The 23,097-nt window shown below is 39.0% G+C and overlaps 1 protein-coding gene across 1 annotated transcript; it reads right to left on the bottom strand.

Moving 5' to 3' along the window:
• Window positions 1-459: 459 nt before the first annotated feature.
• On the bottom strand, window positions 460-9,836 carry LOC145491464 (zinc finger protein ZIC 1-like). Its single transcript, XM_081470705.1, has one exon. It carries the CDS (start codon window positions 4,577-4,579, stop codon window positions 3,260-3,262), a length of 1,320 nt encoding a protein of 439 aa, XP_081326831.1. The 5' UTR covers window positions 4,580-9,836; the 3' UTR covers window positions 460-3,259.
• Between the last annotated feature and the right edge of the window lie 13,261 nt (window positions 9,837-23,097).

Below are 23,097 nucleotides of genomic sequence, written 5' to 3' on the forward strand. Positions count from 1 at the left end.
CCTGTATTTATATTCCATCTTTCTGTGAGACACTTGAAATCCTGTGGCGATTTTAAATGGCGAGTACACGGAGCAACCTTTCTCAGATTTAAACGACTGAATCTAGAGCGGTCATGGAGCTATGTCACAAGGAAATTAAAATCAGTTCGCAGGCAACATTTCCAATTTTTTTTCAAGGGATCGAGAAATTAGCAGTGATCGATTTTGTTTGACACCTCATATATCTCATGTGTTCGGCCGCGGAAGGCGGTCAAAAAAAAAAAAAACCACATTTTATCACCAGACCTCGCCTTCCGATCAGCATTCATCCAGAGGACAATACGTCACATGCTCTTTTAAGCCTTCGCTGTAAGATTTCATCTCCAACACAAAGAAAACGGAAAAGTCAAAGGAAAAAAGACAATGCATAAACTGCTGGTTTGAGAATGTGCTAAATAAATTCCAACCGCGAAAGCAACTTACCTCAATGTCCAATGTCCATTAATAAGTTCAACTATATCAAATGAATATCGTTAATTTGTACACTACAAAGCATAGAAACTTTGATTGATTTAGTACGTGTTCGGAATAAAAATGGGTGTTTCCAATCTTCACGTTTAAAAGTTCTCTCGATGGCGTGCGGATTGGCGAAGGGCTAAGAAAGCATCACGGAATTAGCCAGGGAAAAATTAAATTAGACATGTTCTCCATTTGATTATAAGTTTATTTGATATTGCAGTTCTAATCCTAGCGACAAATGTCCCAAAATCGTAAATCCACAGCAATTTTCGACTACAGCAACTTCAGGTAATACACGCAAACCTAGAAATATTTAGGGCACTAAAAACATGCATGTCTAGAGTTAGGAAAACACGAGATGGGGCTAACGTTTAAATCAGTTATATTTCAGTTAGATCATTGTTTTAGGTGTAGGTTGCTCATGCAAATAAACAGGTTTGTGTTGAAAAACGTCACACATAAAATGAACTTTTTTTGTATCATGGAGGACGAGTCAGTCAGTTTACAGCATGCACTCCTTCGACATAATTAATCGATTTGCCGAACTGCTCAAGGGGCCTTACAACCTTTAAACAACGTAGCTGCCCCTGGTTCCTCTTGTCTTTCCCTGTCGTAAGTATGCCCCTGTAAAAGCTCAGTATTACCGTAGCAAGCTAGCTAGTTTGTATTCGCAGTTAATTTTTCCCCTATTTTTCTAATTTACAATATTCCTCAAGTGAGTGTTTCAAACGACTGATCAACGAGATTCATGAGCGGTTCGAACAAGCTAGGGTTCTTAGAAGTCCATACACAAAGCATCGTAGGCAACAGTCCCACTGAGAATTTGTGGCGGGAAGCTTGAAGAGTATGATTGAGCTTGATCATTTCACATCTAGCGTCCAATCAATATCTATTTGCGAGAAAGAAATCCTACAATTATTCCTAGGTTGTTAGACGTGTTGACCTGTGAGTTCGACCACAAAAAGGTTGAAATTTTGCCCAGTTGCGTTTCGTAAAGCCTGTATGTGCGTACATTTGCCTCATAAGCTAAATTAATCTTACTAGAAGACCTCTTATCATTTATGGCGACATATATTTTTTAATAATAACAAATTTTAGCATCATTTAGTTGTCTACATATTGTCATCCTTGAGCATTTAAATCAGGACTCGTCTTGACCCCACCTACATAAAGTCACTATTATACATCCTTCTCGAAACCCTTCCTCTTGAAATCTGTTCAAAACGTCACCGCAAAACGTCTTCTGGAAGGACCGTTTGACATTTCAAGGCACACAATCATTCTTCAACCTTTGATTTTTCTGAACAAAAGGTGAAAACGAAGAGCTTTTGTTGTTCTCAATGGAACGCGCAGGGAATTTCCGTTCCCCTTTGAGCTAGACCTCCCTGTTCAATGTGCCCGATGTATTTTTCTTACACAAACGGACAACGCTGAGTTTTTTATGACCAAGAAATAACAAAATATTTCACGGTCCCACACGAAAACAACAAAGGTGTTCACGGTTGGCTTCCAGCATGCCTTACTAGGAATATTTCTTGGAGTATGCAGATCGTTATTTGCCGGATTGTTTTAAGCGCAGATATTTCCACAGTCTTCTTTCTCGATTGTTTTATTTGATGGTTTTTCAGTGCTTTAATTTCCATCGCAGCCTGTTCTTGAACTAAGACGTTATCTTGATAAGAAGATTAAATTAGATTCCTAGTGTAAGGAGAGTCAAGCTCGTGTCCAAATGGCGATGTTAACAATGCGTACAGTTATCAGCCCACAATTGTGTATGAGAATGGTGTAATACTTTGAACAAATTAAAAAGGCAGTGAGCCTCCGTTACTTAATTCTCAACGCCTTAAAACAATACTTCTGTGCATCTTCATGATTTCAGAACAAAACTAATTCAATACACTTAGTACATAGCACAACTGAATCATAGAATCCTACCCAAGTAGAGAAGAATTCGTTGGGGGTGTATATTATAATCGAAAGGCAAGCTCAGAGCTCAGAGAAATTTGCAAATAATAATACCCTTGAATTGAGTATTTTGATCAACCGTTATGGGTCTCGAGATTGCTAAATCTTGATTTACTATTCTCGAGGTTTCCCTTTTACTTAAGGTCAGAAAATTTTAGTTTCTTAAAACGTCTGGGTCTCTCATTCATATAATGATTGGATTTCTCGTTCTTCACCTTTAGGCAAAAAGGACAACAACCTAAGTAACATCGATATTTTCACAGAGGAAATAGGTGTACAATAACAGATTAGAAATCTAGATTGTTAATTTTAACGTCCTTAAAAGAAATTAACATGTAACAGCTAAGAAGCGAACAAGCCCGAGGTTATTTCTTTTGAGAGATTCACAATGAATCCATCTTGTCCTTTTAAAGAAGTACGTCTGCGACTGATCTCAATGTAATTCTGTTTTGGGGTAATCCCTGTAAATAATCGACTCGACTGCTAACTGCAATATCTTTACTCGCTCCACGCCGCGGGGACTTCACATGGATTTTCTCAATCGGTACATTATTATTGTCATGTATCAAGCCATGACGCCTAACTATTGATAGAATCTCTAACAGTGCTACCGTGTTAAGCCTACAGTTCATTATTTTATATACAGACCGTCCGTTACTTCGACAAGATCAACTCTGGCCGTATGATGAATGTAACCGCGTTGTTCCTTTTGTTGTGTTTCATTGTCAATAGGAATGACCTTTAAGAAAGTAATGTTTCTTATGAGTTAGGTTATTTGGTACACGTCCTTCCACCATTAACACGAGTACCAGTTCGTGTTGACTTCCCGTTCGCTCTGTGTACTCGCACAGTTTTGGCTGTTTGACGAACTGATCGAATGACGGAGGTGTTCTGGCGGTGAAGGGGTACTCAAATGGCTCCTGTCTTGACTGCTCGATTCGAGTAGCGGCGGTGGAGAAGGCGAGATGCCATGTAGCTTCATGTGCTTGCGAAGGGAGCTCGGATGTGTGTAGCTTTTATTGCACCCTTGGTATTTGCAGTTGTAGGGTTTATCTGACGTATGAACGTGAGAATGCTTTTTTCTATCGCTTGAGTTGGCGAAGCGACGATCACAGCCAGGGAACTCGCATACAAAAGGTTTTTCGCCCGTGTGAGTTCGTTTGTGTATTTTTAAGTTCTCAGATCTAGCGAAGAGTTTGCCACAACCAGGAAAAGGACAAGGGAATGGTTTCTCTCCGGTGTGAACCCTGATATGATTGACCAGCTTGTACTTTGCTTTAAATGGGAGTCCGTTGCGCCCACAATTTCTCCAAAAACAAACGTGTAGAGGAGAATCGTTTTGGCTAACATGTTCATCATTTATATGCCTTACAATCTCATGTATACTGGTGTACTGCTTTCCACAGATCTTGTTCTTCGGGTAGTTCTGAGGATCAATCCATTCGCATGTCATGATTTTGTTAGGTGGCTGGCTCATGAATTGTGAGAAATGGACTGGACCGTAACTTAGAGAACGATGGTGATCGTAACTGTACGGTGACTGCGAGTACATGTCTACCCGTGAATACATGTCGCCTGGCGGTGGAAACGCAAAGGCCGGCCTCTGTGACGTCTCAGCATCGGAAGGACCGTTCATCGATGGGTAGAAGTTGTGTCGCTTTACGTCTGGTCTCGCCTGATGCAGTGTCAGTGGACTGAAGTTGGAATGAATCGATGGACCCTGACATTGAGGAAATCTACCCGGTCCTGGTGCCATGGGTTCGTAAAGAGAGTGTCCATGCGGACCATGAGCTATAGAGCCAGAACTTGGTAGATGATCTTGGCGATGAAGGTAATCTCTGCTACTCAAATTTTGAGCGGCACATGCAGCTCTTACTTGACTGCTGTGTGGAGTGAAAGGATAGCCAGTAGTTTGGGAGCTAAACACTGCCTTGGTGTCGGCGACAGGCTCGGGGATTCTGTGAGCCAAGTTGAAGGCCGTTCGCGAAATCATACTAGGACTGGACTCCATGAAAGGATTTCCAACATATGGAGAATCTTTGCCGGGCTCGATGAAGTCAGCCACGGTCGGATGGCCAACAGAAGCGCTTTGACTAAACAGCGAAATATTGTCCATAACAGCAATGCCGGGTAAGATTCCCCTGTGTTTGTACAGCACGTAAAATATTTTGCTTCCTAAGTTGTAGTGGTTTCTGTGACTAGATTATCCAGGGTAGATTGACGGTAAATGATTATTTGCCCTAGCGCTGTTGACTGGGCTGTCTGCATCTGTGTTTTTGAGTTCAATCACAGCTTGATGCTTACATTATCAATCGATTGGTCCTTGCATAATTTGTTTTCGAAGCAGCTTTACGGGCCAATCATTCATCAGACAGGCATTTCACACGCATGCTCCAACACTGATCCAGTAGGCGTCAGTCGTCGTATTCGATTGCTGCTGTCAAGCCTGCTTTTGTTGACATTCGGAGATTCCTCGGGAGCCTTTCAGTCCAAGGCAAAACACATCAACAGACTCTCTAAAATCCATTAGTGTGAATTAGACTCAATTTAGTGCTTTTGCTTCTTTTAAGAGCTAACCACACCGCGTCATATCCCGGTGGTGGCAGCTCTTACACACGGGTATGTGGTGTATTGGATTCATTGACAAGCGTTCTAGGGGGCGCTAAACCTTTATTCTACCTCACCTTAGGTCATCTTATAATTCAGCTATATAAGATCATCAATTATCTTCCTGCTATTTCATTTTATATCTCTCTAAGCAGCTCTCTGGTTTGTACTGTAAATCCCAAACTGGACTTAAGCGGATCAGGGTCGCGAGATAACGAGATATCGATCGATTTCATTCCCAGTGGCCCTTACTTTATTCCGCGACGGTCTGAATCACAACTGTTTTCAAAATGTTGTTTTGTTGTTTTATTTTCATTTGCATCAGCGCTTTGCCTTTGAAAGAAAACCTTTTCTCTCCCTCGTTGTACTAAATACTTCGACGCTCATGCAAGCCTACCATAGCTAGTGCTGACAGCCATGTTAAAGTGACTAATTGGCGTGCCCCGCCCTCATTAAGATCTTATCTGATGTGTCACGAAAGAGCGTTTCAACATTCAATCATGACAGCCCGTGATCTTCTTTGAATGCAAAATATTTGGAAGGCATGTTGAATGCGTTTCCGAGCCGAAAACCGCGCCAATTCACTACCCACTCGAGGTATCTTCACTCGCGGTAGGAAATGTTTGTTTTGGGCTAACAACGAAATCAATCTCAGATATCGTACTGAGGTCGTTATAACCATTTAAGTGCTTTAAGCCCGCGGTTTTCGCCCTCAAAGTTAACAGAAAACAGTATTTTAAGCAAAGCCAATGTTAAAAACGCTCGTAGCTTTCCGCTGATCGTGTGAAGAAAATCCTCTCGATTTCATGTCCATGGAAACGAACAGAGCTTGGGGCGTCGCTTTTAAAAATTAAGCATGCAAAAAACTTTGTTCTATGATTTCACGAAAGTGATGTCAATATCTATCGCCTAAGGTCAAGATTTTATTGCGTTTTGTGCTGGATGAAAAGACAAACTCACCAAAACTACTTGTATAAATACATTTTTGCCCAATCTGCGAGCCATCTGTCCGTACTTTGCAGTTCACTAAATTTTAATACTTCCGGACATTTTTTCCTTTTCGCCAGACTTTCTATTTCCGGTAATACTGGGGTTACACAGACATGTGAAGTTCTCAGGGTCCGTAAGAAGAAAATAATCTTGACTATTAACAGAATTCCGTCCATAAGCCAACAATGAAGAAAATATTTTTTGCTGGCATTACGGCTGTTATTAAAATATTACTGTATTGTTGAGAAGTGTCCAGTGCGATGACATGGCTAATATGCACGGATTAATCCCATTAGAGAATTGGTAAATCCGCAAAGAGTTCTTAGTCTTTGACGCTTGCCAACGCTTTCATTCGCTGCACGGAAGCTTTTTTCCCATTTCTAAACAGTCACAGAAGAAAGCAATTTCTTTAGAGCAACTTGGAAAGATAGCAGTCAACTTGAATGTGTTTTCTTACGATTAGCCGTTCATATGGGTGATGATGACGACAGAAACACGACGGGTGCGCAGTGGTATTTGAAGGATTACTTACAAACGATAATCCCTCGTCTAAGAGGAAAGGTCCTGTCTAAGCCACGTCGAACACTAAATAAATTACACTTTATGGCTGATTTCATTAGGGATGATTCTTACGCCCTTTTTGTGATTGAAGATTTTCTGGCTGCGAATAGGTACATGTGCCGTGAATGTTGAATGTGTTGAACATACGAAGTGTGTGTTCACCTGTGTTTGTGCTTGTTTCATGTACGATTCAGCTCAGTTTTGCGTTATTATTTCTTAGTGACCACGGTGGGTAATTCAGTTGTTAAAACGAATTAGTCTTACATTGATGTTTAGGTCTCGGCAATAAAATAAACAGCACGGTCTCGTCTTCGGTGGCGCCATTTCGCAGTCGAGCCTTTTTCTCTTTTATTATCCAGCTGAAAATTAACGAGGGAGAATTTCGAAATCACCGGCGTTTTGAACTTGTGCACCATTATGCAAAACAGAAGTATCGATCGTAAATCATCGATATTTTTAATTGTAATCGATCATAAATGACAGGCATGCCGCATCACATAAATGCACACGTGTCCTCTTCTTTCAAATTGTTTGTCCTACGCCCTGTCTCGAGTGTAAATTTTGCTTACACATCTCTATCATGATAGTGTTTTTATACAACACACTTGGCCATTGCGGTGTTTGGGAAAAACTTCTTGTTAAAATGTCTTAACTCAAACGCTTGAAATCTTGAAAAAAAGTTGGCGGAAGCACAAAGGAGAATTCCCAGTCTTAAGAATGCGAGGTTTCGCTTTCTGGAAGAATCTCGGATTTGTACCATTCTTCTTGTGTTGTTTCTCAAAATATCGCGTCCTTTCAGAACTAGATGACCCATACGTTTTAAAGTTCTTATTATTTGCTATTAACGTTGACTTAGACCGCATTAAAATGAAGTAAAATTGTGGTTGGTTAGCCGCAAAGATTTTCTTGTCTAATACACGCCCTCCAACGAATCCTTTTGTCCTTTGATTAAATACCGACGTTTATTGAAAGCACACTGTGCCATTTATAATCGGCGAGGTATGAAATAATGGCCAAGGAAAAAAAAAACGCAACAATCGAAATATTAAGGACAACGGCTGGTGCGGCATTTAAGTCAAGGCCAAGTTCTATTCGTGAGGTATTAGATCCACTATCACCTGTCCAGGTGTACGGGCTCCTCGCTGTAGCTAACAACTGTTTCGCGGTAGGTGATGTAGTTTTACATGAAGACATCGAGTTAGGCGTAGGCTGAGGTAGGGCTAAAGTAGCCTTGAGGAACAGTTTTTTCGGTGTTTGACACTCTATGAGAGTTGAATATTGTGGTGATTTTAAATATTTTTTAACCTGTTATTAAAATCTATTCAAATTGTTAACTTTGTCCAGTTGCCTTGTGTTACGTGCCTCGGTTTCTTTTGAAGGCTTTCTTTAATGATTCTTTTATTATAATGAATTGCGCGTTTGAAGGAGGTAAATGATGCATTAACCATGGCATTAACTTAATGTGGCCCACCTATAGATCATCTCTTTCATATTCAGATATCGTGATTTGGTCAAAGCAGAATTTAACCGACTAATCGAAATTAAAAATCATTTGTTTCATAGCGGTTACTTAAGACATTTTATTCCTTTCTTGTATTTTAAGAAATTTTGACAAAAAGATGCCTATCACGTTCGTCATTACAATGAAGTTTCCATATAACGCGCGCTCTGATTGGCTGAAGCAGCGTGCTTTATCAGAGAACAGAGCACGGGTTGATGACAGTAAGCTGGCTTTCAAATTTTTGCTTCGGAATTTTGACAAATTTGTCCAACATTAAACATCCCCTGTGATTCAGACAAACGCAATGGAAACGAGCTCTAGGTCTACCGTAAATATGGCTCACAGAGACCATTATTAGCAACAGTAGTGTGAGAACTGTACTGAAATGACAGGATTTGCTAGAATCCCGCCGACAAAACACGTAGCGAAATAAACAAATTCTCAACCTAACCAGTGCATCGATAAAAGACATTATATTTGTTACGAAGGCGGAAATTATACTTGAAAAGTAAAACAACGACATAAAACAACAATTGAGCTGTCTCTGTTTATGATGGGAAGCTTTATTTTTGTAAAAATGCTCAATTGCTCAAAACAACACTTACATGCAGTGTAGTAACGCTCGTTCCCTGGTCATCTCAGCGAAGTGAACCGACGAGTGGTCAGCTCAAAGCTTGCTCTAGATATTCTCCTCTATGGTCGGAGTAGAACCAGTGGGAGCAGTTTAGTCTGCTAGTTCGGGCAATCTTGCTGCAAGCGCCTACAGGCCGTAAGCTTAATTTAAATAACTTTAGCTCCTTTCAAACTCAACTCAGCATTTCGCATGTTCGTCCGCAAGCTTTCAGCTCCTGGTTTCGGAATTTCCATTGGAAAAGTGCACGTTTTTATGAGCCACAATACGGCCGGATTCCTATGGACTACAAACCTTTGCCTGCCTTTAGATTCTTATTTGAAAATTAACTAAAAAGCGAAGTTTGACGGCATCGTTCTTCTCTCGAAAGCCGCTCGAGACTACTCCAAACTAAAAACTTAGCTGAAGTCCAGTTTGTGATTGGCAGCTGTCGCTTAGTTAGCCAATCAAATGATTTGAACAATTCTAACAAGGATTGTGATTGGCTTATTTTAGCGTGCTTTATCAGAGAACAGAGCACGGCTGACGCCACTTTACTCCTTTGGAAAATAAAGCTTGGTTTGAAAATTCAGCCGAATGCGTGGGGAAATTATCTGATTCTTTATCATAAAACAAATAAAGAAGCCTCGACTGTGCTCTGTTCTGTTGTAAAGCACTTAGGAAGCGGTAGAGCACTCAAGAAGTGGGGAAAAACATTTGACTTCGTCTCGTGTTTTCCCTTACACTTCTTTCGTGCTCTACCGCTTCCTGCGTGCTTTACAACAGAACAGAGCAAAGGTGACGCCTCTTTATTGTTAATTTTTTTTTCTTACCGGAATAGTCAGGCATTCAGTTAAAGCAATATCGCAACAGAAGAACTTTCACTCATCATTTCAAGGGATATGATACATGTCGTGCTTACACTACAATGATTGTAGCACTTACCTTAAATGAAATTTGTTGATGTTGTCGTCATTGAAAATGTATCATCTGTTTTTCCCAGCAGGCGACTTAAGCAACGTAAACTATGATGAGTAGTTTTCCCCGTGACCTGTGTTTTCTTGGTTTTTCTGTCAGTCAGTTGTTGAAAACCTTCAAAGAAAACATTTATTGTAGAAATATAAAGGTAATTGCACGTAACTCAGAAATAAGATCTAATAATGACAAAAAACAAACAAACAAAGCGTTACTTTGTAAAAAAAAAAGGAAAAGAAAAAGAAACAATTTATCATTAATGCAAAACCCATTTCTTCCAAATGATATAAATTTTAACAACTATATCAAGAATAAAACATATCTATTTTTGTATGCTCAAAGGTTGCAACCATAGACTGCCAGCGGAATTCTGCTAATAAAGTGATTCACCGGCTCGGTATAAAGTTGGAATTTAAGGGCGTACGTCAAAGATAGTGCATAATAATAATAATAAAAAATGTAGCCTGAATTTTTCAAGATCACAGTCATGTTACCCGCCGTCATTCTCCCCAATCTTAATCCTTATTCTGTTTCGGTTAAGTATTACATGTACCTCCGCGTCCTTATTTGATATTTGAAGGTACTTTCTGCGTCACAAACGTTTTCTTAACATATCAAGTCATAGCCCCTTTAGAAATCATCCTGATTTCTATAAATTTCACGTCCCGATAATTTGGTGAGGCATCAACATGATTTAATCCTCGTCCCCTTCTGCCGTTTTATATTGTAAGGGAAAATCAAACATTAAAACGTAGTTAAGAGGCTTGCTAGAGACATACACCTCTGCATTTTGATCCTTAAGCGTGACATTACGCGCCCACATTGCTCAATTCGTCCCCCGAGTCTCAACGAGATAAATTCCTTATTGTATGGTCACACTGTTCTTCAGATGTTCTCGTGGCACGCACTGTATCGCTCCTTGGCAGTGCTCGGTTGTCAGCGAATTTTCTGGCGCGAGCACCAGGCATTCATTGAATCTGTAGAAGGTGTCTATCTTTGTAGAGAGAAACTTGAGGCGAAAGGGGGTAATTTCCGTTTATCTATTCATACGTTTACATCTAGAGAAAAAAAGGTAAGAAAGACGGAATTGCAGATACCCATTCATAAATCTAGATGCGGAGACTGAGTAAATTCCAAATAAAGAGATGAATAGTTCATCTAGGTGTGAAGAGGAATTCGCTTCCTGTATACAATCTCACATGTGGCTGTTGAGGATGTTGAGAAGAAGTGTAGGAGAAAGATAAGAATCCTCGTTGAGGGAAATAGAAATTCCTGGACAGGAATTGCCGGTACACTTTCGTGCATAAAGAAAAAGATATATATCTTAATTGAATGCTCTCCAATGGGGTGTGACCGAGGATTTGAATCTGAAACAGCAGAGAACAAATCCAGCTAGTGGTAAAGGGGATTCTCACATGGACAATACAACTAGATGTACAGAGGAACTGTGAAAGCAAGAGAGAATGTCTGGTAATTGTGAGAAAAAAAAAAGGATTGGCGCAACCCATAAATTTGGAGAGTAACTGCGGGGAAAAGAGAGCATTTACTGATACCAAACGGAAGCGTTACGGGCACTAATCCATTCACCTGTATGTGGAGGGTACGTATGATACAGAGAGGTATTGCTTGTAGATATTTGTAAGACGGCTAAAATGGTGGACTTAGTAATGATAGATTCATGCTCCTTGATGAGAGAAAAACCGTGCTGTGAGAGAACATATTTTGCAGAAGAGTGTACATACATACATACATACACACACGCATACCTACATACATACATACATACATACATACATACATACATACATACATACATACATACATACATACATACATACATACATACATACATACATACATACATAGTTTTAGGTTTGGGCATTTCCAGTATATAGTTTCCACGCATGTTGTATAAAGTAGAACGGAACGAGAACATGTTTCTCATATAGGCCGGATAGCTAGTGAAAAATAGACTTTTGTACAAAGTAGTAAGGAATTTACGGATGCGTTGATCATGAAGTTGGAGACAGTTTACCCTGTCTAGCAGCACATTATAAGGCGATTCAAAATCGCTTAGAATGAATCTCAGAATCCTTTTGTTAAGAGCTTCTATTTTGTCCCTGTTGTTTGCACTGCAAAAGTGCCAAACGGTTGAGCAATAATCAAAATGAGGGAGTATGTAGGCCTTATACAGTTTCACTAAAATGTCTTTGGAAATAAGTTAGAATGCTAATCAGGCTCTAACCGTTGACCTTTCGATCTCGACGTGGCAATCTTTTGTTCTACTCATCGCATATTACATAGTCCTGTTATCATAATTATGGGATGGCATTATGATGGGTCTTAATGTGCATTTCGATAACGATTGACTGTTTGAAAACAACTGTGTATCTTGACGTTTGATTCTTTGGTAGATCGTCCTCACAGAATGCTTATCCTTGATTTCTCATCAAGTTACAAAAGTTTATCTTCGTTTGTCTGGTTACCATCATTAAAGAGTGGCGTCTTAAATCGGCCTTAATGTGGAGTAGCTTTAACAGTTAACTGTCATCAATAAGTTTTGTACACTGGGCCCTTAAGGCTTTAGCCGATCGAGACCCTTAAGCACTTGGTTGATGGTCGCAGAAATTGTCGCTTTGCACGACCCGGTTAATGAGCTGTGCATGCAAAGACTGCAACAAAGGTAGTCGCAGATTTTGCTCACGTCCCCGTGTGGTGCACAGGGTTTTCAACTCATTTAACTAAGAGCCACTCCATCATTCAGGACACAAGCATGAGCCTAGATCTTGCATGGCCTTTACTTTATCAAGAAATCTGCAATCTCCGTTCGCAACACGGAAATAACAATAGTCTTCACCAATTTTCTTGTCAGTTGTGGGTATGTTATGTTATGGATTACAGAAAGTAAGTCATGTCCGTGAGCAAGAGCTTTTTTAATGATAGGAAGAGAGTAATCCTGTATATAAGCTAGATGGTAATAGAGTATAGGTTTACGAATGTTGTGGTCCGAAAATGTGGCATAGAATTTGCTATTTGTTCGGAATTCGAGTGTCTCTTTTCTTTCTGGTCTAAAATTGAGTATGGCTTTACTGCGCCTTTCAATAACATGCGGACTGTAAAATTCAAAGCTCAACCGACAAATGCGTTTTACGCTACCGTCAATCAAATGTTCACCGGTTCTTCCCAGATTCCCACTACTGCCGAACGCGCGGTAATCAAATCGTTGAGCACAGTTCAGACAACGAAACATTGCTTGGCAGTAGTCGGAAGCTGGAAGGAGTCGCCGAACATTTGATTGACGGTAGCGAAAAACGCATTTGTCGTTTGAGCTTTGAATTTTAGAGTCCGCATGTTATTGAATGGCGCAGTAAGGTAAACCGCATGAATGCATTTGCATAAACTTGTTTCCTTACGTTACATCAGGTTTTTCTTAAACGTAAAAGAGGGAGTCTTCATTTGTAGCGATCTTCTATACTTCAGGTATTACAATAGGTGTCGAAAATGGTGTATTTTGGTGTAAATACAGGTCAGGCTTCGCAGGGCTAGGCGTTACATGCCCTAGAGCCATTTCACCTAGTACTGATTTAACAGCTTTAAAACGTAGTTGGTCAGTTGCAATCCTATGTCATTGTTTTGGCATCGACAGAAATCTTGTCCTTGGATTTGGAATAGGGTAAAAGCTATAGCCCATTACAATGATACAAGTAGAAGAATTCTGAAGTATTCATACACCGAAAAAACGAACAGCTACTTTAAAACAGTTTAAGTCTCTTTAAAAAAAAAAGAAAGAAAAAAAAGAACGTTATCATGCCGGCTTTGGAGCAGGTCTTGCACTCGGAGCTCGCCTCTGCAATGTTAAAGGGCCTTTGGCCCTACCTACGGCTGTGACATGTTGACGGGTCACAAGGTGGACAAAACAGCAGTCCATGCCTGCCAAGCTGCCAAGGTTGTACGTTCTTTGCACGTTTGTGAGGCTGGTTTCGGCTGAGTTTAGTATGTGCGTACGTGTAGTTTGGCAGGCCTTTGTGTCCAATGCATCCCAGAATTAATTTATACATAAATTGCTCGGGCTGTATCCCGGCTTACCTGATGTCAAAGTTTGTAACAAGAGGACAGATATCTGACCGCAAAACAAGAGACTCCCAACAACTTAACATTCCTTTATGTAAAACCGGTGCTGGTCAGAGGACATTTCAATGCAGGACAGTTAAATTATGGAAGTTATTAGATGAAGATTTAAAACTGTACAAAGGTTCAGTAAACTTTAAGAAAAATCTTAAAGCAAAGATGCTTGACTAGTTTTTGAAACAAGAATAGTATCACACTTTTTAATTCATTGTATTTTTATTGCATTTTATCGTATTTTTATTATATTTGTATTGTCCACCCGAAAAACCCATTTTGGGAGTGTACAGTAAAGTTTCATTCATTTCACTCACCCTTCTTGCCGTCTAGATAAAGCTATCAGCCATGTAACACGTTAAAATGAAAGACCTGGGTAACAAATTATTCATCTGGTGTTTACCTTTCACTTTCGTTCCATGCAAAATTCGAAGTATCCCTTCTAACCTTTATAAAACTATCAGTTAATGCTGTGGGTTGATAATCGCATCTTACGCTGTAACGTTTTCAGTTGGACATCGTGCACTTCCCCCGTACTTTTTATAGCTCATGTGAGGTCGACGAAACGTTCTTTTGTGACTTAAAAGAAAACTACTTTTTTAGATCTTCAAACAGATTTTTAATAAAACAAGTTCAATAGTTAGGATTCCCCTTCCCAAAAGGTAAATACTGTACAGTATGGTGCTCCCAACAGTTTTTCGATCGGGAACCCGGTATTGGAAGAAGGAGAAGGAGGTCTTCTGTAAAACGTGTCCCAATATTTTAATAAAGAATTACGTTGATCAGTCATTCAAGGTACTGGCGCTTACAGCATTGTAGCTCGCACTACAAATGTAGAATGATTACTGACAGTTGTCACAGGAAGCCTAATGAAGCATGGCTTGATACCATTTAAAGCACGGAAGGGAGCCTAATCGCATTGGAAATGATTGCAAAGCTTAACTGAATGTCTCGCTCTCTCAATTGGTGGAGAAAATTGATGTAACTCAGTACAGTCAGGTTTACAATGATATGATTGAAGTTTTTACCTAAGTGGGGGCTTAACTCCAGTTTCCCCTACGCATTTGTCTCCACTCAGAAATTTGCAGCCACCGTGAGAGGAAAGTGTCGTGCCCAAAGACACAACACTTTGACACACACTTCGATTCCACTCAAGGCTCAAGCGATCAGGGCCCAAACTGAAACAAAGACATAAATTGAAACTTTCGATCCTTCAGGGTCACGTATAAATTTCAATCACAGCGAAATTATGCTGATCTTTTTATTAAATGACAATTCCCAGCCTTTGTGTGTGTGACTTCATTCGTAAGGCTTATAGACAGTGGCAAAATCTCAACCTACTCTGGCAATTAATGTACTTCTTAAAAAGGAACTACTATCCTTAACACTTAATCAAAAAAGAGTTGAAGACGTTTTTGCTGCTTAGCAAAAATTTTTTAAAATTTTTAAAATTTTTACTTTTAATATTTTCATTGAAATTGTCAATTTTTTTCTTTGGCAAGAATGAGCACAAATAAAGATTGATTATTATTATTATTATTATTATTATTATCATTATTATTATTATTATTATTATTATTGTTATTGTTATTATTTATTATTAGCAACTCTCCCTGGAAAGCCGACTGGGCTTTACTTCTAACTTGGCGAAGAGCATACAATACATGATGACTTGAGTTGGTTGACATCCTCCTCCACTACAAGTGTAGGTAAACTGTTCCATTGTCGTGCAATAAGGAATGTAGCAGGAATACAGTTTGTTAACTTGATGGATTATCTTAACAAGACGAAACCAATGATAGAATTCTTAACTTCAGATGTTGCTAAACTTAAAACTTCAGAATGATTTTATACAAACGCACAAGTTCTATTAACTGATCTTTATTCACGTCACAGAGTACAAGTGGAGAGAATTTAATGATGAATGCAAGATTCCCTTTTATCCTAGTAGACTGTTGTTGCAAATATAGTCCTTAAAGCCTGTAATTTTTTCAGTCTGTCAATCTGCAACTGAGGGAATGGAGTATTTCGCTAAAACTTTGGCACTACGGCTTATGCTCGGCTCATAAATCGTTCATCTAAATATTTCAATATAGTCGTTGAACGGAGCAACAAGCCAGTCTGCCTCTGTGTTGGCAGCAGAAAGGTTAAGGATGTCCTAATAGGAAATAGACCTTGTAAGTTCTTCCGCACAATATGCACCACATGTGTAAGACGCTTAATCCTTTTCGTGTTTTTTTTTTGTTGTTGCCTTCACCTTAATAGGAAGGGACGTGGTAGCATAATGGTAAGTGCGCTGGAATCCGGATGAAGCGATTGGGCAAGGCAAGTTTCTCTCACAGTGCCTCTCCACTCAGGAGTATAGACGGTAGCTGCGGATTGTTACGAAGTTTGACTGAATGCTTGAGAGTAACCTGCGATGGAGTGGCATCGCAGCCAGGTAGAGTAACAATACTCCCAGCGACTTCATGCAACAGATACTGGAGTAAAGCGCCTAGATCTTTGAGCCAGTTCGGCTTAAGGTCATTCCGCTGAAATAGAACCTGCACTGAGATTTTTGTGAAACTTTGCCTATCGATTGTTTATATTATCGGAACTTAAATTTTGAGATAAAAATGAGGGGTCCCCATGTTCGTTGAGGAGCAAAAGCACCTTGTTTATACCCATATAAATCCTTATAATAGCACCATGATTGTAGTTACGATTGCTTGTTAAATTCACGTTTCCGACGATTGCGTTTTGTTCTACACTGAGAATTGGTCCATATTTATTTTGCACAGAGAAATTTATTACTCAATTCAAAACAACAGAAAAAAATGATAGGTCACCATACTCTTTTGCGAGAAAATGACGATTTTCCTCTATGGTGAGGTCCAGCTGTAAAGAAAAAGCCGCCATTTTTTAATGCGCGCGCGCTAATCACGCGTGGAATTATGCCCAGTAGGGATGCGCAATGCAATACTGGGGAATGACCTCAAGGTGCTTTATTCTTTTTGTCCTTGTACATTATACAAGATTGGGACGATATCATAAATGTTAAGGAAATGTTCCAAATTCTTCAAAACATACGTAGACGGCAGAAAACTACCGCCACTTTTTTAACTCAATTGGGAAATTTGCGCTGAAAAAAATGAGATGATGGTTATTGGTGGACCGTTAGTAGCCTGGTTCATATAGGAATGGTCTAAAAAGTCGTATTTCAGAGTACAGGATTGGGATATGAATGAAAACAACACGGTGAAGAATGGGAATTATACCCGTCCTCATAAATATGAGGTCTCCATTTTCATACCTTAACGTAACACAGTAAACAGCTTTACACGGAGTATTATATTGTGGTACAATTTTGATGACAACTCACTTGCTTTAATTTGTTGTTAATTTGATGATGACGATGACGACGACGACAATGATGATGTTGTTGTTCGCTTTTGATTTGATTCGTGACTACAATAGTTTCTATCTAGACTTTTCTGTGCACTATGTATATGACCTTCAAAATGCAAACATACGGGTTACTAGGCAGAGTCTAACTGGATGATAGTATATAATTTATATAATGTATTCAGCTACCAAAACAACTCGTATAATTAGTCTGTAGATAAAATTTATTAATCTGTACTTTGAAATTAGAAAGGGCCACGAGTTTGCCAAAAGCTAAATTCTGACACGTGATACCGTTCATTACAAAATTATATTCGTTTGTTTGTTTGTTTGTTTGTTTTGTTTTGTTTTGTTTTGTTTGTTTTTTTCAGCTGTAAATGGAAAACAAAAACTCATCTTTCGGGGGGCATTTTTTACTCCCCTGAGGCTAAAGTATGGGAGGCTATGTCCTGAACGGAAGTCCGTGTATCACGAGTGATTGTTGTGTGCCATGCAAGACCTCTTCTTGGCCCACAGCGCCGGCACTTACCCTTTTCGCTGCGATTGCTTTCTGAGAAGAGAAAGAATAAAATGTTGATTTAGCGGCAGGATGCTAACCTGACCGTGGGGTATACTTGTCATGTGAGAGACTTCAACTATTGGATACGTCCAGTAGAAAGGGATATCGACCCTTTTGGTCGACCAGAAATGACCGACGTCTAAGAGATGGATGTTCTGTTATTTCTAGTTTGGACGCGTGCAACAGAGTTTAGTATACGTCTTGCGATGAGGCAAACAATGTTCCTCATTTTTATGCCTCCACCTAGCTTGAAGAGGAAGTTGACATTTATCGGTATTCAACTGACAGATGGCGCCAATCTTGACGGCACAATCTGGCGATAAGGAATTGCACCAACCGACTTCTAACTCGCTGAAAAGAACAAAGACATCTTTCATTTCTTTTATCAAACAGATGCACAATTCCGGATGAAGAATATAAAACGATTTCCACGGGTCAGTGCTGAATTGTTTCTCGTTTTCTACTCAGACATGTGATGGATGTAACTCATTTCCGGTATGGTAGATTTCATACAATTTGATCTGTTTTGATTTTTTAAGTGTAATCACAACCTTTTCAACATAAAGTAGAAGTCAATATATGCAGTAATTAATTAGTAATTAGAAATTCACTAAAAAGCTCTAAATCCTAAGTTAAGAAAGTAATTGACGTTTTTCTTAGTATGTTCTGCGAGCTTCAAATCGAATTCCACCGGAATTCGTTTTGGAATAGTGGAGAGTGGGGTAGGGGTATTTAAGATATAAAAGAGTTTCGTTTCTCTTAAATTGTCAATTAAGGCTTCAAGGAGGCAAACACTTTCTACTGAAATGCCACTCTGAATAAACGTTAAACATCAAAGTGAATCGGTGCGTTAGACTGGCATATCAATTTGTTGGTACGTGCTAGAAACAACTGGTTCCAATTTAAGGTTAATCAATATAATTGTCGAAATTGTATGCTACTTTATTGTAAAAGTTATCTGGAAAACTCGAACCTCCCAGGTTGGCCATAACCCTGAAAGGTTTGGCGGTCGAATTCGCGCTGTGAATATAACGTAAATAATATATACATCTTATCATAGTCTGATTGCGATAAATAGTAGCATTATATTACTGTTGGTTTTTCACTGTTAACCTTCGATCTTCCTAGTTCACAAATCTTCAGATTTTATGTTTCAAAATTTATTTTCTCTGACATGGTGTGACTGAAAAAATTGTTATTTAAGAAATAATGGTTTCTTTCACTTAAGTTGGCTTCCCTTTACCAATTTGGCCTTGCAAAGTCCTCTTGGATACAAAATGTTGACACTGAAATCAGTCCTTTTTTTTCTTGTCCGACTCATCAAACGGTTGTCTGAAACCTTATAGACTAGCTACTGTTCCCATGTTTCATTTCAAACGTCAACAATGTTGTGACGGACTTTGATATCAATACAACGAAAAAGAGTAATATCTGTGAAATGTTGACCAAACTTTCTTTTCTTTTCAAAATGAAACGTTTTTGGGGATGAATTTTTGGGTATTGTATGAACCTTACTCGTTTTGTCGTATTTTGTTTTGTTTGTTGTTTATGTGTGTTTGCTTACTAACAGAGTAAACATCTATTACAATACAGGGGACCAGCGATGATTTAAATAATTTAAACAATATATCCCTACCTAAGAAACGCCAAAAGTCTTGAAAGTTTACTGAGATAAACTTACAAAGAATGCACAGCGATAATGACCCCCAAAAGAATACGATGGTTGAAACTGGAGAGGATTTAGACCGATAATCTGCCTGACTCGAAAAAAAATGCCGACTGAATTTTTAGCAGCTGTGCCACCTGCGAAGATGTCTTAATAGATTCGACCTCAGGACACTTCATACACGGCCTCTAATAGATTTGTAATTCGCCGCACCTCCCCCAGCTCGTCAGGAAGTGGAAAATATCACTTTACAAGTAGTCATTTATCACCCATTCATCCTATCAACACTTTCAGGCTACAAGTAAGTGTTGATCCCGCACTGATAGAACGAACGGAAATAAAAACAGGCCTCGCAGCCGACGTGAAATATTAAACGAACTACAGCTTACGTTTGTAACTGTGTGAGTTATCCTTTAGACAAACAGTCTTAATTATTCTCTTTCTTCCCTTTTGTTTTCCAATTTTCGACTTAGTGTCCTCTTAGCCTGAAAATGACTCGTGCAAAGCCTACATTCAAAAGCTAAGACGAGGAAAAATGCGGGATTTATCAGTTTAATGACTCGGATATTTTCTTTTTGGATACTTTTGGAGACCTTTTCTTTCAGTCTGCTCTCTTCTTACAGATTAGGAATGTATAATCCTTACCATACGAGATTAATTTTCTCTCATACCTCATCATGACCATTGCGATGATTTCATCATGACCGTCGGTTGTAGTGAGTTTCTCTTAGCATACTGAATGGATATACTTCATCGGAAAGATATTTCGGACCTTTGTTATTTAGAACGCAAAATATGATCTTAGGATGCTGTCGTCATTGTTTAATGGTATTCCATAAAGGTTACCTTTGTCCCAGAAGTTTCCTTCTCCTTGGAGCAAAAAACCTCTGAAACCAAAGTACTCGAAGGTCTATGAAAATGATAACAAAAGCTGCCTCGTTATTAGATACAGAGGAAATGAAGAATTTGTTATAAGAAAATGCAGCTCTATCATTTGGTTTGTTAAATGAGTCGTCATTCAACTGATACTAAATGGCTGTGAGGGCTATAAGCACCCATTGATGGAGACTCTCTGTGAATAGAATTACAACTAAGCAAAATTAATTTTAGGAAGGACAATGAAAGAAGACAAAAGAAAACGCCATTTATCCCTTTTAATAGAAGAATAAAATACCGTATTTTATAGCTCGCAGAATCTGCCTGGTGACTCTGTACGTGGCTACTTAGTCACAACAACTTCAGCGGCATTGTTGCTAAACACTTTGATAAAATACAACCTTTACTTGTGACAATTACACACTGCCAAAAGTAATATATTGCCAACTGTGACTTGTCTCTTGACACGGCTATTCCATTGTAATGTTAAAATGTTAATTAAAGTTTTTTCGAGTGTGTTTTTTGTTTCTACTGACTCAAGGATGTGTCTGTAATTACTTGGCGGTGTTCTTGTGATGCTTGGCGTTGACTATTCCATGTGGAGTGTACCTGTTCGACAAAGACTGAAAAGGGTCACATCTGTAAAAAGAAGCACAACTTTAATATGAATACCCATGTTTTCGTTGGGCTATTATACTTATATCCTAATTTTTACTTTCCACTGATGTCTTGCGAGTGCCATTTCATGTTTCACATGTTGCAATTCGTGCTCTCGGCTTTGAATCTGTAATCTTGCTCATGATATTCGTTTTCTTACGACATAAATTGCAGAACTTATCAAAGAGTGTAGCACAAAAAACTGTTCTATAAAATAATAAATCACACAGAAAAAAGTGGCAACTCTTGTTTTGAGTTGGAGATGAGAAACGTCCGTTTTCTGTTCATAGAAACAATTGGCTTTCGTTGTCCTTGGTTTCGAAGCCTCATGGATTCGTCGCTAAGAAACAATAAATATTCACACAAGTTAAGGAAATGGCAGAGACTGACAATAGTAGTAACAGTGGAAATTAAAGTGAAGTGAGTTTGCTAAAACGCTTAAAACACACAAAGGAGCGATGTCCGGTGAGCTTTATTCTTGAAATTTCTGCTCACGAAAGGCTGGGTTTAGACATTGTGTGGCAGAAATCGAAAAATCCCAGACTGTCTACACTTTGTTATATTTATGACTATAAATGCTTAATTTATTCAGCATAATTTTTTTCTTCAGTACACCTCGATGTTGAACTATCGATTAACATATAACAAGCCGAAAATATTATCTTAAAAGTACGGCAAAAATGTTTTACAGGCTGTTGGTGAAGACATTATCATTGTAATCTTCTGATCCAATTAGTGATCTTTTCTCTCGTATGTTATCAAAGTCGATTTATGACTATTCTTGAAATAACTCTTTGTAGTCGTGATGATTCGTGTTTTCAATTGATAACAACCAACTTCGCACGATAAATCTTTTGCTAAATTTCCATACGACCTTAAACCAGGCAGGCTAAAACGTAAGGCAAATGAATTAATCAGCGAGGCCGCCGCAAATGATAACATCGTTTTATAGCGATTAAGCTAAAAATAAGTATTTTTATTAGTTTGCTGATGTTGTACTTTGTTAATTGCGTGATTTATCGTTTCACATTGTTATTGAATTCAGCTCGCTAGAGCACGAAACTTTTTTTTTTGTATTCACGCCACTGGCTATGATTTCATCCCTTGTATCAGCGACCATTGAAAAAATTCTAAAACAATCTGACCAAGTGATGAGTGACAACGACCAATCTTGCCACTTAAGCCGATATCTCTCGTTATCGCTCAGCTAAACAAGCACTCAAAGAGTCCTCTTAAAGATGTTTACATTGATATAAGGCCATAATCGAAGTTGACAAAGCTGCGGTTTAGAGAGATTGTTATCATCGGCAGGGCCGCCCGTCACTTCGTTGCCCATGGTTTGCTATTCACATTTAACTCGTTCAGTCATTTGTTTTGTAACTTTGAATGATCACGAAAGCTGTAGTGGCAGCCCGTGATCTTTTCGTGATTCGAGGTTTCTTTCTCTGCGTCCGTTCGGTGTCCGCATTCACAATGTTTACATGTGCTGTAGTTCATGGCTCCACCTTCACAGTGCCCGACACAGCGCTACCGCAGTTAATCTTAAATCAAGCATGGCCTCTTGGAGGGAACTCAGCAGGGCGTCGAGACATTTCAAAAGCCCCAACACAAAGGCGATTTCGAATGCTTCCAGGGTTGTGATTAGCTATTGTTTCACGCCGTAGGAGGTAGAGCGATTAAATATTACATCTAAAATATCTAGCGTGGGATCCTAACTAACTCCTCCGGAACATCGTGCCAAGCTCGCCAAAATGCTTGCGCATTTGACGCCAGAGAGCAGTTGACTTTTTATCTTGAGTTTCCGGTTGTTTCGCGGCTTTTAATTTCAGCCAATTTTTTTCTAGACACTCTCTTGAGAAAACGCAATTTAATTACGTTTCTGCTACCCTAGACAAGGGTTTTTGTTTCAAGTGGACCAAAAACTACAGATGAACCATGGTGAGTTAGATCAGATTAAAAATATTGAAAAAAAGTTCACTTCTTTCAGTCAAACTTCAAATTGATCATTCATTCGTTGCTAAACAGGAAAACTAAGGCTGTGTTTTTGTCTCGGAAACTAATAAAAATTTTACCTGTTGATCGGCCAAAAAAATATGTTAGATTAATTTTGTGTGCGCGAAGAACAG

The sequence above is a fragment of the Orbicella franksi genome, chromosome 6 (genome assembly GCF_964199315.1).
Source record: "Orbicella franksi chromosome 6, jaOrbFran1.1, whole genome shotgun sequence".
NCBI lineage: Eukaryota > Metazoa > Cnidaria > Anthozoa > Scleractinia > Merulinidae > Orbicella > Orbicella franksi.